Consider the following 18,900-nt stretch of genomic DNA (forward strand, 5'->3'; position numbering starts at 1 on the left):
TTTGACCCGTGTCGCGACAGTAACAGATAATAATGTTTAATTTTGAGCTGTACAGTCTCTGATAATGTTTTCGAATAAATTGACATCTTGTGCTACATTACACATTATCTTATGATACAACAACTGCACGAATACTTATTACATGTCTATTTCTAACAATTTTTTAGTGTTTTATAATATTCTCACAAAGGATGCAAACACCTTGTGTTTTCTCGAATGGTATTTATTAAATATTTCTCCGCAAATGTGTGTAAATTGATCTGTTTTATAAAAGAAATATTAATAAGAAACTGTATAAAGGAATTTTGCTAAAATTGTGCATGCACGCGGTACGAAAAATTTTGGTCCCAACTTTTATTAACGGGACATTAAACATCGGATAAGAATTAACGATTATCGCTTGAACATATCTGCGTAATCGGCAATATATAAAATGAGTGATTAATTTTGTGTCATCGTGAAAGTGAGCGGTTAATTAAACAAAAGAATAAACTTTAGGGATTGCAAATCAATCATCTTTATTTTTCAAACTATTCTACTTACACGCGTCTAAAGAGGGGCAGCATTGAGAAGAGATCGGTTACCTTGTTGTATAATCATATAAAAACCTTGCATACAGTCATGGCAATGTCCTTTGCTGCGATTTCTACACTTACACTTTTTATTTTCATTTCTTGAACATCAAACCGGAATTCTTATAATTTATGATCTTATGATAAACAATCGCATCAATGGTGTTACGTAAAGTTTGTAACATTTATAATTATTATATAGAACGTTACACGTATTATATACAATTCTATAGTTAATTATATCTCTTCTTCATAAATCCGACAATACTTAAAGCTACAAAAGGCAGTTATTGCTACGGATTTACCAATTTCAATGAATTTCCGTTTAGTAAATGTAAATAAAAAAATGAAGAAACACGAACCGGAGTACTATATAATACAAATTCTTGATGTTCACGTGAGTTTTAAAAGAACGTTATAAATTTAAGCCACTGTTTGATCCGTACAAGTAACGCGAACTGTTCCGAATATTCAATTATCGAAATAATCGTTAAAGATGTATTACTCTCGTTATAATAATTGTACCATTAATGCTTTTACGATAAAATAGAACTATACGTATATTATCCTTCTATATGTATGTACTTTTCTAATTATAAGTGACACATTGTGGCCACTGTTATCGTAATAAGAACCTTATTACGTATAATTAAGCTAGCTTAATACGATATCGATCAACGATTTGTTAAATATCGTATCTTATAATCGATTATAAGTGTTTCCGGTAAGAAAACGTCTCTATAAATAAATATGATATTCAAATTTAATTTGTAAAGACGAAGAAGTCTTTTACAACCCAAAACTATTGGGTTGTTCGAAAAGTGATTTCGTTTTCCAAAATGGAGAATATACAATTTTAATAAAATGTTTATACACTCTAAAAAAATCGTGTTTCATTTTCACAAAAAAAAAAAAAAAAGAAATGACTTTCCGAACAACCCAATAGTTTCGCTACCGTACAATATAAGGTAACGCGTATACGTTATTTCTAACAATAGAGACACGTTTTCTGTTCATCAAATTTTTAAAATTGAACGTTTCTTAAATTCCCACGTATCGCTATTAAGGTTAAGAAACGTATTCTTTTATTCTCGTTCGTAGATCTACTCTGTCCACTCTATTGAGAAATAATTGATCGAAATTGACGACTAAAATCACTGTAATCTGCGTCACTCGACTATTTATCTACTTTTCATTCTTTTAGCAATTAACATTCTTTCTCCACGTTCAACTTGGCTACCTACTTAACATTAAAATTCTTTTTCTATTAACTTTCGTACTGAACAGCGTGTTCGCGATTTATGATGCGACGATTACGATTTTATCGTACATTTTAGTTTCTGTCGTTCTAGGATTGTTCCACGGTTGAACCTCAGCTTGACCGAAAAGGATAAATACCAGGTTTCCTAGGATGTACACTGCGCCGGATAGATAAAACACTATAGACCATTGCGCCACACTTGTCTGGAAAAAAAGAATTCGATATATTATCGGCTTAATTATTATCAGTGTGTCATTCTGATTAAACATACCGCTTCGGTTACGATCGCGCCGCAAACTAACGGTGCGATTATCGCAATTACAGACGCGATGCAATTTGTAATGGCCATCATGGTGCCGGCGAAATTCGGGCTTAGATCGATGTGATTGATCTGAAAGCCACAGAGGGATCCAGCGTTCAATCCTACGGCAATTATGAGGATAAGCAGTACCACGTTTGGATTGTGCACTGGCATTGAAGCAAGACAGATCAAAGCTACAGCCGGTCCCCAATGAGCGATAGTGTTACAGAACTTCCTGGTTATTCCTCTTGAAACACCTTTCTTCAGTGCATAGTCGGATAACCAACTTATTGGGAAACTTAAGATCCACATCACCAAATATGGAAGAGCTGCTTTCAGGCCATTCTGTAAAATAGAAATTTGTAGTATTTGGAAGAATAAGCGAGAAAAGAGAACTGAAACTTGATCAAGTTTTAAGGCAGCGAGGTAAAGAAGTTTTTAAATGTCGCGCCCACGGAAGAAAAGTGACGCGATTTAAAAATCGACGAAAGGAAGTATAAGAATTTTTTAATTTAAATTTAAACATTTTTAAATATCTCGATATTTATTCAACGATCTGAACCAAAATTTTGGATGAAATTATTAAATACAATCCTTTTGTATATTTTGACATATATTCCTTTACTTACAGGTAGTGGAAACGAGTACAGCGTTGTAGATAACATGTAGATAAAGCGTTACCCTGTCTTCGCGCCGAAGACATCGTTCAAACAATTTTTTGGAACGCTAATATAGAATTTAGAAGAACCTGTATTCTATCGATTTCATTAAAAAACGGATAATACGCGCGTCTCACGTATCACAAATGAGAACAAAAGAACAGACAACAATTAGATTAATAATTAGATTACCAATTTGAAACCGATATATTACATTCTGGTTCCGTATATTCTCAAGTGCTTAGGATTCAAACATTTGTTACACGTAAATGTGTCGCGTACAAGTCAAAGCGTGTTTATTTCGATACCACTTACATTAATCAACAGAAGAGAATACTATTTGTTCGTGTGAATGACATCTTCATACATAAATGCAGTTGCATTTTAAAACCGAAATTCTTCGATACAGTGTTCGGCAACTTACCAACCATAGATATAATTACTATCGACGTACACTGTGTTTCAATACTATATACAGAATACAAATTTCATAAAAGACTATTATCGAAAACTTTCGTCATAAACTATTCAACATAACCATTCATCTATAACCATATTACAAATATCATAATTCTTCGATAACTCGACTTCACACAATGCAACAGATTCGTAACCATAACCTAAAAAAATTCTATTTGGATATATGATAATAAATATATCAATTTAATGATAGTAAGTCATTGAGAAAGTTTGTTTTCTGTGCAGAAATTGACATGTGAGAGTCAAAAGATAAGGGAAAAGTGAAAAAGTTGACCGATCGGGTGCAATGAGTGGAATTAACGATAATTCCTTAACAACCGAGGAAAGTGGTGACGTCTATTGGAAAAAGATAAAAGAGGATAGAGTGTAGATAACAGAGTGTCGATAAAGTAGAAAACTGCTTGTTTTGAACGAAGAAAGAAACTATGTAAAGGGAGGAAGCAAGGTCTCCTGATAAAGGAGACAAACGTAAATACGAGTATTGTAGAAATTATGATAAAAAGGAAGAGGCAATTACCAGAAAAAAAAAGGGTTCACGTGAGAGAGAAAAAAGCCTTTCGAAAGAGTACAAAAATAAATATCTGGAGAAAATATCAAAAGAGATAAGGCAAAAGATGAGAGAAGGATTAAAGAAGGTAACAAAATAAATTGATTGAGAAGAAAAAGTTGGGGAGAATGTAAATATTAGAAGATAAACAAAGACAGAGGGAAGGAGTTTAAAATAGTTAGAAAAGAGGATTAAGGAATTAGAATTGAGAAAAAGGAATCGAGTAAGAGAAGAAAATGAAAAGGAGGAAAGGCAAAGAGAAGAATAAGAGAAAAGTCCAAGGTCAACTAAAGAATATCGGGGTAGACAAGTAATTTGTTAAAAGTGTAAGAAAGATGGGAAGAAATGAAGAAGAGAGAGGATCAATGGTGGTCACGAACCCAGGAAGTACAAAGCGAAAAAAATAGGACAAAATCGATGTGTGGTCTGGATTGAAAACATATTGCATGAATTTTGCGCGTCGTTGTCATTGTGTACGCATTGTCGTGACGAAATAATACTTTCTTCCTCGTTAGTTCTTGCTGGATCTTTTTGAAAATGAATTTTATTTTTATAAAAAAGTCGAATGCTTAAAATGATTAAAATACTACTTGTATGAGAGACCACGAACTTTTCAAATGTTCTTTGTATGTGATCCTCTTGGTTACTCGAATCTAGTGTAAGAGACTCGTCGCTTGAAAGTGAAGGTCATTGTAGTCTTCTTCGGGCACGAATATTATACATCACTTGGATCTCTAATGCGGCGACAAAACAGTACCTTTCATACTAACAGCAATAGTAGTTCTCTTTCAGATCTCTTCCTTAGCGGTTATCGAAGTAAAAGTTAAATTTCGAGTTAGAGGTATAGTTAATTATTTTCTTTCATGGAATCGAACGACACTAGGTATTACCTATAGGATATTACTTGCTATCTATATTAATTAAGATAAAATTTTGTGTATTACCTCTTCGATGTTATACTTCAAAACGTCGTTCATGTAACTTGGCATTTCGGTGATAAGAGTCCAGTATCCCCAATTTTGGCCACAATGGACGATTATAAGAGCGTACATGGGAACAGATGTGAAAATTGCTTTCCACGGTGTTATCAGTTTTTGCTAATAGACATAACAATAGCACTTACAACTCGGAAGATTAATACAAATCGATAAGCACAAATTATCCAAATACTTCGCAACTGGTTCGAAATTCATTTTACGTTTAATTCTTATCCTTTCCCGTATTCGAAACGTTAAAAACATCTCGAGAGAATTTCGAGAGAAGTAGATTATCTGGAATCATTTTTTTTCTTTTCACATGTCGTTTTATATCTCAAAATTTCAGTATATTATGAAATATAGTTTCCAAGCTGCGTACAAATTTTTCAAAGCAATTCGCTCGATTTTACAAAAATGATAGAATCGTTGCAAGCAATTGGATAATAATTTTCATTGCGTAAGTGAATGCCAAATTTTTAAAATCGATGTCACTCGGAGTAGTCGCACAATTTTTAAAGAATTTTAAGGGCAACGTACGAAAGCAAAATTTTAAAACTTGATTATTCGTTTCTATTCCGTTGACTTCTCGTAACATTCACCGTATTATTTGCCGCATATTATTAGTACGAGATTCTAATCTTTTATGTCTAGTATAATGAGTTTGCGTCACTTAAGCGGAATCTAGAAATATGAGAGGAAAGTCTATTCATGTGGAAAATCCTCGTAACGCAAATGTGACATACTAAACTGTGCATTGGGTAACACCTTGTCAACATTTATAACAGCGATCGTATAATTATGAAACATGTTTCAATAAATTAATAAATTTGTTCTCTGTTTGTTAATTGATTATTTAAGTAATTAACATGTTTAAAAAAAGATAAACTGTTGCATCGAGTGCCTATGGAACATCTTAAAAATTAAAATTTGAATATCTTCGTTCTCTGAATTTACGAAGAAGTAGTAATAACAATGACAGTTGTTCAACTTAAAGAGGGAGGATAATAATAAAAAGATAATCGACCCTATACTTTTAAACGATACACATTAAAATACAATAACCACGATCAAAAGTATCGTTGGAATAAATTTAGAATTTCTAAAGGTAAACAATGAAACGAAGTATAATTAGTGTCGTTTGACAATGAAATACAAATATGATAATAGTTGTAATAATATTATGCTAGACAAAACTTCTTACCCTGTCGACGTTCGAGGTTTCCCCGTCTTCGTTAGTCATCAAACTACTCTCTATGTATTCTCTTTCCTTCTCCGACATTCGCGGGTGCTGGGACGGACTATCGAAAGCAAAAATAAAGAATACGATGCTCCAAAGTATGGCCAGAGCACCGAAAAAATAAAATACGGATGGCCAGCCAGCAGCCGATCCAGCTAATTTCCCAGAAATTGGAAAGCAAATCACAGTACCGAATTGCGCACCAGCGTAAGCAAACGATCCTAAAACAAACAAGCAATCGAATATCACGGAACGTACGAGAAGGAGTTTTACCATATTGTTCGTTAAAATCATTTATGCAAACGTATCGATTCGAATTTTTGTAAAATTCTATAGAAAGAATTTATTAAATAGAATGTATTATACAACTAGAAAATAGAAAAAAATGAATACCAATATGTGGTCTAACATGATATACATTTTCCCGAATGCATCTTTTGAATGTTCTACGTGTACAGATATTAGGATAAGGTATTCGTGAAAATAATCGTTTTACAACGCGTTCGAAATTTCTGAAGAAAGCATATCCAGTGAAATTTCAAGTTTTAACCATCGCGGAACCTTATTTCGAACATTGATCGTAAACACTTGAAGACGCGAGGCCATGTGTATATGACACGACGAAAAAGACAATTCGCACTACATGTCGAATAACTATTCGTTGATTGCCCGTCGAAAGATTCTTCGAGTCATTGAGAAATGTTTCACCGTCAATCGTACAGTTGTTCGATGTGTACTGCGAACACAGCCTAAAAGTTGATAACTAGGTGGGAATATCTTTAAAAATGGACTCAAAGCTCACAACCTCGATATCTGTTGTCAAAGAGACTAAAAAACGATACTACTCGTAAACGTTGAGAGTCAAGGAATCAGAGAGAATCCTACATAATTTCTAGACATCGGTACATAAAAGTCCAATAATACTATGACGGTTAACGTTAATTCACATTCCAGCCTTTTTCCAATTAGTCACGATTACTGGAGCGAGGATTGACAGTGAATAATAGTTTCGAGTTTAACCGATAAAATAGCTCTATTTTGTCCCAAATTCCAAGTTTAGTTCCAGTTTCCAAGATAACTCTGTCCGTGTTTTACAGACATAATGATCTTTCTTCTCTGCAAACACGGTTCTCGTACATCCTTTAGCTTAGAATTTGTTACCCTCTCCTTTACCAACCGTACAATTCCTGGCTCAGAATTTCCGCAGTCTGAAACGGAACCCTAGTTAACGGCAGGTTTTACCAGTTGAGTACCCTACTTTACCGACAAAACGTATTGTTTTATCAACTGAGGTTTCTGTGTTTGTCAGGCTTTACCGACAGAGTATTCTATCTGATCGATCAAGTACTCCTCTTCGTTCCTCTAATCCAATCCTCGTAGTAATGTTCAACTCCCCTACCATCCGAACACTCACTATGGCTTTGAATAGGTACGATATTATTACTATGGACTACATCCGTTACATTTACTCTGTATCGTCTATTTGACTCTAGTTACCTCTTTTACTACAGTTTCGAAAATTTAAAAAATATTGAATATTTATTATGAATTTTTTTATGCGAGTATAAAAGTAATATTTGTTATGTGAGTATAAAAGTAACATTAACTTGATAACTTGCTCAGTTGTACCCTTAAATTTAAGCAGGATAAACGTTTATCAATACTCACGCGTTTATTGCCCCATCTCAATGATATAAACGTTGTCGACCCGAGTTCTGACATCACAGTGACGTCTTACCGTTCTTGTAAACGCCCACATCGTTAAAACAATGCTAATACGTGCATTCCTCGCAACAGTAAAAATAGAAAACTAACTTTTTTCCTCAATAAAATTATTTAAATGTATTCCTTAATGATTCCTTTGAACATTACTATGTTTCACTGAGACTTGTAACCATAAAAAAATCTTACTCTCACAATATTTCTTCTAGCAGTTTTCTACCTTTCTCCCGGAAAACTTCAGAAATGTTTATTTTTAAGTCCATTTTTAAAAATATCATCATTCGACTACCACCTTAAAATCTGTGCAACTCCAATCCTCTAGACAAGAACTTTCTATATAATTATTAAAAAAAAAACTATACACTTTTAGGCCCAAAATGTTCCATAAGGCTTCTTGTATTACACGACTCGAAAAATGGAATTTTTTAACGTCATCGATAAAAACAGAAATATTAAAGACAATTATGTTAAATCGGTTAGAAATTGTTACATAGAAACAATGAATCGACGCTTCCAAAACTAATTAGTCGCGTGTTTTTTTTTAGAAAAATAATTTAACAATTCTCACCAAGTCGTGATCTCTCAGAAGGAGGTACCCATGTGGAAAGGAGGGTATGTATGCACGGCAAAAGACAACTCTGACAAGCACCCATAAATACCCTACAAGTGCAGACCACGATCAGACTCCCGTAATGAGCAGCAGTTGGTATTAAAATATTTAAGATACCACATAGTAGCATCCCGAAACTGAGTACTTTTTGTGCGCTCCAAGTTTTTGCTAAGTAACCACTTGGTATTTGCATTACCGTGTAACCCCAAAAGAAAGCACTCAGGATCAATGACTTCTCGGACGCATTCCACTCATAGATCTAATCATAACAAAAATAATTATAGGTGTAATAAGTTATAGGTGTTCTGTATACATCATAACTCTACAAGAATAGTCATTTACGACCCGATGGCTAATTTGCCATTTACCAGGACCACACGCATATTACTATTTTATCTTATCATACATAATATTATTTCGTTTTTTTTTTCTTTTGTTTTCTTTTTAGAATATTTGATACCAAAAGTGTTACAACTTGGTATAAAGTCTTGAATCGATATTATTTTCAAAATTAAAGAAATGTGTAAATCAGTTGATCTCAATTTTTCAAGTGCGTTGTTGCCTTCATTATTGAAGAAGGCTGTTCAGATAATTATGTACTTCCAAGCAAAGATAGTGTGCGTATGACAAAACTGTAGATAATAAAAAAAGAATAATATAAGTTGAAAAATTCAACAGATTGTGTAACGTGTTTAACATAACTGCTCTATTACAATATAACTGTACAGTATTTCTATTTTAAATGTGAAATATACATTCGATTGTTATCTACTTATCTTCTAATTTATCGCTAATCTTCGTAACAATATATCGAATAATTAATTTATACACCTAATATACGCATTTGTTAGTTAATGTATTTTTGAAGTTATCTTCGTTTCATTGACTTTGTAATACTTTTCTATATTGCCAATTTCATACGCGAACAAGTCGAGTACGCTTCGTATTTAAAACCATGACTATATGTGAAATATTCTAATTTTATCCATTTTGAAATAAAATTATTTATGAATTTTGCAATTATTGCGTGCCCAAGATTTTACAAAAAATAAATTAACGTGTTCGATGGGGATCGACTTTTTTCCGTTTAATGTTAAAGCCAAGAGCACCTCCAAGACGTATCTTGGTTAATGTCTTTACTGATGATCTTTCCCTCGTGTGGCACAAATCCATGTCACCACCATTTTGACCATGAGCAGTATAACAACGCCCTTTTACTCGTGTCGTTAAATCATGTACATATTCCCAAAGTGATATCGAAGGATCATCGTGACTCACAACGTCAAGCTTTCGATTACACCTAAATTGTGTATCTTATTTGTCGAGCTTATACTTCTTGTGTTTCCCTAGTTTTCCACAATTGCTCAAGTATACTTATGACCTAGCATACAATGACCTAGCAAGAAGTCCTCTCCAATGGAGTTATATTGTCGAAGTTCGTACGAATTCGAACACACTTCATTCGTAGATTAGTTTCACTATCGACGCATTATTCGGGGGACAATAAACTTACTACCCCTATTGTTCATCGTTCCCCCGGTATCTCGACTGATATTCTTTTGGCTCGCGAGGTTCAACGAATAATCTGCTGTCGCTCGACTCGATGGATCTGCGTACGATTGTTGTCTCTGTTATCGGAAATTATCGTAGTCAACGTACATTTGGTAGATTAGAGATTGCAACCGTACTTGCCATGTACGTGAAAACGTAATTGAAAAGTATCCCTACCTATCTAAATTACTCAGGGTAAACCCAGAGATAAACACTTTATAAGTATTTTCTTTTTAGCTGACAGAGAAATATCCCTCGGTGGAAATCTGTCTTGAGGTTTTTATACAGTGATAGAGTTTGAATTACCGAAACCACTGATTATAATTTTGCGAGTACGCGGTTAGTGGTTTATACGATATTAAACGTTACAGTTTTGACAACCTATTGATCTGCAAAAAGAAAAGAAAAGTTTCTAAAAGTGTAACGTAGTTGATAAGCCACTTGCCTGCAGTTCTGCGATAACCCTTTTGGCACGTGTTGCGACCTCATTGTAGCTTTTTTTTTTTTTTTAATTTTTTTACACGAAATATATATTTTTTTTGTTTACACTCGGTTATATCATGCGATCCTCGTATTATTTATTAATGGATTAGGAAATGTTAGATTTTCAAGGTATAAACGGTATGTCTCTGTTTACATTACTAAAAAAATTGCTGGAAATTATTTCTTTCCGTTGCAGTGCATACCTCGTATTGACATCCGTAGACGATATGTTTTTAAAACATTTGCACCGTAAAAACTAGATTATTATAAAGGAAAGCCTTGAAATGTTTTTACGAAAGAAAATTTAGAGTTAAAGTTAAACAGGTACACGTGTACTTCTGTCTGTAAAGAAAATTTCGTTTTATAAGCAAACAAATGCAATCCTACGTACGTAAAAAATATCTAAAGTAAGTGAAGACACAACCACGTGACTCGAGACCGCGTAACTCGAGGATTCACTGTAAATAGAATTGATTAACCACAAAATATCAGAGTCAATTGTATACCAAAAAAGAAGAAGCAGATATGTACTTCTAATGGTAGCGATATTAGATACAAAATGTATGCATTTACCTTCTTGACGTGTAAAAACGCAATACAAAAAATATTTCAAAGTCAATAAAGTTGTAATGTAATTATATGTAATTGTAATACGCATAATGTAATTATGATAATGAAACGCACAATTTTTCTGTGTGATAAAAATCCATATATTTATCAAGCGATAAAATTAATTTCATCGTAAAATTACTCAATTTACAAAAATTTACCTCAACGTTGTTCGATGAATGTGTTGTCATTGCAACAATAGCTTCCGACATGCTCACCCGTAGACAATACCCGATAACCATTCCAAAGAAATGTTGAAGGATCTGTATATGTCTCATTCCGAATCTTCCTGAAAGATTAGAGTTTTTCATTCGAAAAATGCATTCTAAATTCTATCAAAATAAAATTATTAACCCTTTGCGCTCGAAGATTCCACTGTGACGAAAAATTAGAAGCTCGATGAAATTTCTCGAAACAAAAATTACGTACAATTTCGAATATAACTGTTTTAGCTCAATATTTCGTACACTATTACATTTTACAAGACACAGGTAATATCTGAAAGCAAAGCTTTGCAATTTATCGTGATACAACGCGAATTGCAAAATTTCACGGCGACCGAAAGTCACCTTTCGGGTGTAAAGGGTTAATAATAATTATTTTCGTAAAAATTTCTCTAAACAAATACGCGAATTATATTCAATTTATAGCGATCGCTTCAAACGTCTCAATTGCTCCTGATGGTAGGAAAATATTTTTTATCTCATAGTATTTGTTATTTACAAAAATGTAAGTAATACAACGGAGATGTTACATATGCTCGCGATAAATGGAGTACTCGGTATAAGAAGTCTATCGTTTAGTGAACAATAGATTTGTTAGAAAAAAATTAAAGAAGAAAAGGGCCCGTCATTTTTTATTAACACTACGATTTAAATCTATGATCAATAATTTATCTTACATTTGATATGAAGTTCAGCAACACAGACACTACTATAAGCAACGCATAAAGTTAAGGTCTGTTTGTACTTTACTCCTTTGGAGAATTAAACAAAAATTAAAATCTTTTCGATTAAAGTGGTTAATACGAACAATCGTCTCAACGTATGTAAGTCTCACAGGTTGGTAAGTTATTCAAATTTTTACTTAGCGACCGACAGTGCTTTATCAAAGATCAGCAACACGCGAATGACATAAACATTTCAAAGAAGATAAACAATCGTCGCATGTTTACCGAAGAAATCTTGCATCTAGAGAACGATGACCGTTTTCTCGTCTGCTCGAAAGGTGCGATTCGTAATATGTAGTTCGCAGAAGGCCAAACAGTGAATCGGAGACTTGACTCTGGCGCGACGAATCAATTTTTAACGTATATTAATAATTAAACGTATCTGAATTGTTTTCGCGAAGGCTCTCGTTGCGTCTCGTATCGTCGTGTTTTGTTTCGTTCGTGTTTCTCGTCAAGCAATAGACTTTTACCCCTGTCTAATTTAGCGAATAGTGGTAATGCGCGTAGAGATACAGAACTTTTAGAAACAGCGCCAACTTCTCGTGCACCTACGATACACGTGCAGAGATCTCCTCTCTCTCTCTCTCGGTCGATAAAACTAGCTCCAACGTGGTATAGCTCCGAAGTAAAATTAAAATTGAATAGTAAATATTTCGAGGGCGAACTAATCGTCCAAAGAATAGTGACAAAATGAAGAATACGATTTCAAGAAAAGGTAACTCGAACAGATTTACGTCGATTTAGAAACGATGCGAAACACGTGTACAAGTGTTTACGAGAGAGGACTACGTTGATGGAGTTAGAAATAATATTTTCCAACGCTTGCAGTATTGTCCTTATTTGAACACACTGTATTATGCAACATAAAAATTACCCAAGGCCACGATTGATAGCAATCGCGGTATCTGATGACTCGTGAGATAACAGAGTAAACATGGGGTGGTCAGCGAGCTCGATATTTAAGTGTCGCGTCATTCGAACGAAAAAACAATTCAACGTATCGAATCTCTGCATAGGATTTTCCACTGAAACGCAAAGAATACGAGTTTGTTCTTTTTTCTCAAAACTAGTTCATCGCGGACGATGAAAAGTGGATCGGTTACAACGACGCGAGACAAAAAGGATCACGGTTACGGCAAACGATCGGAAAGGATCGGAAAGTATCGAAAGAACGTCGTGTTATATATCTAGCACGCGTGGTAGTACACAGTAGACGAGCCAGGTTGTTTCTGGGCCAACAACGTGGGAGGGGAATACCCGAGGCCCCGCGAAAAGGGGAGAGATCGGGACTGTCGGACCTAGCACTGTCTATCTAAGTGTAAAATTATAATATAGAAAGGAATTAGTTACACGAACTTCTGTCATAGTACCTTCCTATTGGTTCCTACGGGAAATAAATATTTTGTAGATTTCGGTGAGCGTTACTCTTACAAGAGATTACTAAAGTCTAAATATCGGGTACTGGAGCTTCGCGGAAACGTATCCAAATTCGATAGGAAGTGAAATGTTTCCAAATACGAAGTAGTATTTTCGTAAGAGTCGTGTGTTCGATACGACGATTACGGCAAATAGAATGAAGTCATGTGCGTCGATCAAAGCGAACGATCCAGAGCAGTGCCGTCTAGAATAGGTCTCATGAAACGCCTGAGGTTGTCATGGACACCGCGTGACGCGAAGAAGGCAATCACGACATCACGACAGACCAGCGACAGGACGCTTACTGGTCGTTGCTACCTTTTTAGCATCGCGCGGTTTCTCTGGCAACGTAGGCACGGGTGGGGGAGAATACGATTGGAAAACAGGCGCGTAAGGAGTCCCTACACTGGACATCGAATATCGATCGATTAAAAAGATCAGAACGGAGAAGCGATATATCAATAAGTTGCAAGTACATACTTGAGAACTTAGAAGGGAAGAGTGTACCAGAATTAGTAAATAAGGTCGGGCGAGTGAAAGAATCGACTTGTCTGTGGGAAGAAATTCCATGGATAGAAACCCTCATTTTTGATCCAACTCTAGCAAAGTACTCGAAACGTTTTACGACTTGAAGCTTATCGAACATACGTTGTCATCGATTTTATCTAATTTTTCGTTAATATTATTTATCATTATCACTGTTAATATTATCATTACTACTCCTCACTATCATTTCGTATGTATTTTACAGATTATTTACTTATATGTATCCACTTATATATCTAATGAATAACAATAATAATAATAATAATAATAGCAATAGATATTAATATACTTTATTAGAGATGGATCCGGGGGAACTCGGATATCAAAGATTCACTTGACAGATTCGAATATTACCCGTTAAACTATTTCGTTATCATTTGGTATCATTTGTTTCATATAAGGGTATACTATATACGTAATCCAAATTTAATCCGTCTGCGATTACAGATAACGATTTCTACAACTGAACGACATCCAATACAACAGTTAACCAACGGATGGTTTGTAAATTTATATTATACAAACGGTGTATAAATTTATATTATATGGATGGTATATAATATAAATCTTGTTATTTAATGTATTTAATGACAATAGGTAGAAGTTTCCCTGGACCTTCTTCTTATCGTCTATGGACTAATATTATGTACATGCAGTTTTAATACATTCCTCTGGGTTTTCCAGCGTGTAGGAATGTTGTTACAAACAACTACTTTCACAGCTCCCAACAGAGAAAAGTCCAGTGACGTAAGATTAGGTGAACGAGCAAATCATCGAGTATTTTCACCACGTCCTATCGAGGAAACTTTTGATTCGAACCTTCACGAGCTGTAAGTGCATTTTGAGTCGAACATCGGCCATGTTGATATCACATACGATTTCTCTTAGCCGAAAGAATTTCTTTCAGAAACTCTAGTAACTCAGCAATCGAAAAATTTGCATATTCTTGGCCATTCAAGGTGCCATCGATAAAAAACTGGTCCAATAATGCGGTCTTCAAGAATAGCACACGATACATTTACACTCCGTAAATGCTGATGAAAGACTTGTCGAAGCCATTTCGCACTTTCAATGGGCTAATAGTACATATTGCACGTATTTAAGTATCCACGTTTGTTAAAAGTGATTTCGTTAGCGAAAAGGACATTGTTAGAAATCTTTACGATATTTCACAATTGTTACCAGTTCACGAGAACTAATGCAATTCTGAATGATGATGCGATTAAATATAGAACGAATAAAATGTATAATATCGTAAAAGGAATACTGGGATAATATTTTATTTGTCAATAACTTGCCAAAAGCCAACGCAACAATTTCTTCAGCAATGTTAGATCCCTTCTTTTTGTGAGTGGACGAACACTGCTCGTGTTGCAAAATAATTAATTTATTCGGTCGAATGTTCATCGAGAAGAATAATCTCTCTCAGAATTTCCATGCAAAATTGAAACACGCTTGCACTGTATCTTTTCAAACTTCATCGTGAATTAGGATCATGATGACCCGTTTTGCTTAATCTCTAACAACCATGCAATCAATTTTATCGCCATAGGTTACTGAATCGAACTATTAAACGAAGATAAGGTTATCAATGATTATTGTACAAATACTGTTAAGAGACACTTAATACCTGTTCAATTTGAAGTTAGGTGAAAATTGTAGACATCAATATTGAATCTTAAAATACATATAATCGTATACATTCCTAAATTTTCCGTATTCAAACTCATTCGAAGATCGTCTTGTTATACATCGTATTCGTGTCATCATTAACTGCAACACCGCAGTGATAAAAACATGTAATTCTGTTCAAAAAAAACGTCGATTATCTTGGAAACTTGGAAAAGATGACCTTGAGAGAAATTATTTGCCAATCGTACCATATTTGCCATCATTTTGGATCAAAAATTATTCACTTGCTATCGTTAACAAAAAAGAATATATTTAAGGTGCGTTAAGTAGGGCACTTCGTATATTGTAACTGGATATTTTTCAATGTTATCTTCAAACAAATTTGTGCAATATTTTCAATATAATAATACGGATGCATGCACAAAGGAGGATACACGATATTGTGGACGTCAAATTAATTAACATCTAAGCAACAGATGTATATTGTACGTGAAAAAAATTTGTTACATTGTTACTAATATTAACGAACATACAGTATTAGAGAACGTTTACAGAAATAATCAAGAAGAAATCTTTCCTTTTAGAAAATAAACAAATTTTTGTCTCACCCCTATTGCGTGTATGTGAAAATAGTTTATCAGTGAGTAGATCAAAACACAAATATCGCATAATTGAATAATAGTTTTACACTTATCCGAAACAAAAAGGGACTATTTTCGAATATTAATTGCTTCGGCAATATTCTTAAATACGCAATACATATGATTCTACAACGTTTTAAACGTTAACTCTTGAGATTTAATTGCAAAAACGCGAAACTTATCAATTATTCTGGCGATTTCTGTCCCTCATAAGTCATTGGGTAATCGTGCATTATTTGCATATCCTCGTATAATAAAAATTTGATACGTATGTAAATCGTGTCATCCTTGTGTTATCGCTAACTGCTTACTTTAAGAAAATGGAAACAAAATGTTTTCACTAACGTGCAGTGCCAGTATCAATATGCTCGGTTACATAAGTGTGTTTATCAACATATTTATATCGTGTATTCGCACGAAGAGATAGACATTCCGCATTCGTAACGTGTATACGTCTATTCTGTAGACGTATATATCTTGGAATTATCAGAGATTTTATAAATTTTGTTATGATGTACCGCTTTAATCTTTAAAATATTGCGATAAAAAGTGACGCAATTTAAAATTATCTATCCTTTCTTTAAATGAATTTATACGTACGTATATTAATATTAATATATGTACGAATTAAATCCTTCTATCTAATTTTAAGCATACAACCGATTGAAACGATGTTTTATTCAAACTACGGGTAAAGTAACCGTATAATTAAATCTGAAATAAAAAGAAAAGTAATCTCTCGCTTAAATTACCGTATATTGCGCAGTTTCAGTAAGTATAACATTTTGTAGTATACGTGAGGACATTGTAAATGTGAATTGCGAAGCACCTTTTTAGTAACAAATTTTACTAATAGAATACAAAGATAACACTTATCGTTAGCTAATAACTGAATATGTTCACGTTTAAAAACCGAATAGAGTAGACGCCCGTGAACATAAGCAATAAGTTCCGTGTTATACGAGACTCAGGACTTAACAAAGAAGGATACGGTTCAGAGAGAGAGAGAGAGAGAGAGAGAGAGAGAGAGAGAGAGAGAGAGAGAGAGAGAGAGAGAGAGAAGATGTGTGCTATTGCGTAAATAAGTATTTATCTATAGCGTTATACAAAATCGTGTTGCACGAGACTTCAATCTCGTACAAAGAGGTATACAGATTAATGAAAGAAAAAGAGAGCGAAGACGATGTCATGTGGTTGCTCGGGAAATACGCGTTTATCTACCACATCATACAAAATCATGTTATACGAGATTTGTAATTTTTTACTAAATTTCATTCAATTCACTGAAATTAACAAAATAGAGCATCGTTATAGTTTGATAAGATCTGGTGATAACAAGGAAAAAGTTAAACATTTGTTATGGCTACTAACAGCGTTTCAAAAAAGATGTAAGTTGATTTATCGTTTCGATGTTATCAGCAAAGCACTATTCGATCACTATATTGATAATCTTGACAACTTACTTGTATTACTTTTCTGTGTCATAAGTATTTACAATTATTAAGAATTACTAACTGAGAATAATTAAAAATCAAAATGTCACTGAAGTTACAATATTGTTACATGTAAGAATAAGTAAAGATTGTTCATATGTACTAGAGGATTCGCTAGACAATTTTTATTTAGAATATACAATATCGTTGTTGGATCAATAATAAAAAAACAAAGTGACAACTTCTTTATTTTAAAATTGATTATAATTATACGAAAATATAATACCATATTTCTTGTCACTAGAAGAATTTTTAGATGACTATTTCGAATAACATTGATACATAAAACATGTGTAAACGTTGCCGTAATACGTAATAAAATGATTCGTAACTTATAACATACCGATCTCGAACGTTTCATCGTTTCCCTAAGTTTTCTTAATAATTAACATATTTTGTCGTACTTCCCCAACGATATAAGATTTTTAGAAAATTCCCGATAGTAATACTATTTTATGTAAAAAAAAAAGCCCTGGTGAACTTTAAAACATTATAGAACAATTTCGTCGCTATCTACTATCAAAAAGATTCTAAACCGGTATATGAGATATTCTATATATGCATATATAACATGTTTAAAAACTATTTATAATACGCAATTGAACAAATAACGGTATAAAAATATTACACTTTCGACGTTAACGTTACAAGTGTAACGACGTTACAATTTCGACTGCAATTTTGAAATACATATAATTAAACTTCATTACTTCATCTTCGAAACTTACGGCTCATGGCACCCCTTGAATAATTTGAATGTAAAAGATGTACGACAAATTATTTCAATTAGCTTTACCTTTGTAAGAATTTCATTAATATATCGAAAAATAATTTAACGCAAAAGAGTCAACGATATACCTGGCATTTTTGTTGATTTTGTTGTTCGTGTTAATTCCTTTTCGGAGACATCTTTTGCAGCCTCCTCGTCGTTCGTGGCCGTCATTTCTAACACTGTCAAACACACTGTTCAAATTCTATCTATATCATACATGCGCCCCACCGACATCGACACACGACCTCCTCTCCTTTTCTTGTAAATGTATCTCACTCCTTTGCAATTAGTTTCCTACTTTTTAACAACTTATATCATAAAAGAATTCGAAGGGCAATTAAAATAATATGTTTTGGCAGATGAAGTACATGAAAAATTTATCAACTAACTTCCATTTGACGGTTAATAACAATTACACGATATATGTAATTACAGATAGAAA

At 33.7% G+C, this 18,900-nt stretch overlaps 2 protein-coding genes across 2 annotated transcripts; one reads left to right on the forward strand and one right to left on the reverse strand.

The window, feature by feature from the left end:
• Positions 1–493: 493 nt before the first annotated feature.
• LOC143144599 (putative inorganic phosphate cotransporter) lies at positions 494–18,795 on the reverse strand. The gene is made up of 7 exons (XM_076307188.1): positions 18,545–18,795; positions 11,171–11,298; positions 8,325–8,625; positions 5,999–6,255; positions 4,765–4,917; positions 2,105–2,479; positions 494–2,036 (listed from the first exon to the last, which is right to left on the reverse strand). Exons 1-7 carry the CDS (start codon positions 18,627–18,629, stop codon positions 1,872–1,874), a joined length of 1,464 nt encoding a protein of 487 aa, XP_076163303.1. The 5' UTR covers positions 18,630–18,795; the 3' UTR covers positions 494–1,871.
• Positions 13,374–15,169, forward strand: LOC143144667 (uncharacterized). The gene is made up of 4 exons (XM_076307312.1): positions 13,374–13,898; positions 14,368–14,420; positions 14,518–14,750; positions 14,828–15,169. Exons 2-4 carry the CDS (start codon positions 14,418–14,420, stop codon positions 14,949–14,951), a joined length of 360 nt encoding a protein of 119 aa, XP_076163427.1. The 5' UTR covers positions 13,374–13,898; positions 14,368–14,417; the 3' UTR covers positions 14,952–15,169.
• Positions 18,796–18,900: the final 105 nt, after the last annotated feature.

The sequence above is a fragment of the Ptiloglossa arizonensis genome, chromosome 1, assembly GCF_051014685.1.
Source record: "Ptiloglossa arizonensis isolate GNS036 chromosome 1, iyPtiAriz1_principal, whole genome shotgun sequence".
Taxonomy (NCBI): domain Eukaryota; kingdom Metazoa; phylum Arthropoda; class Insecta; order Hymenoptera; family Colletidae; genus Ptiloglossa; species Ptiloglossa arizonensis.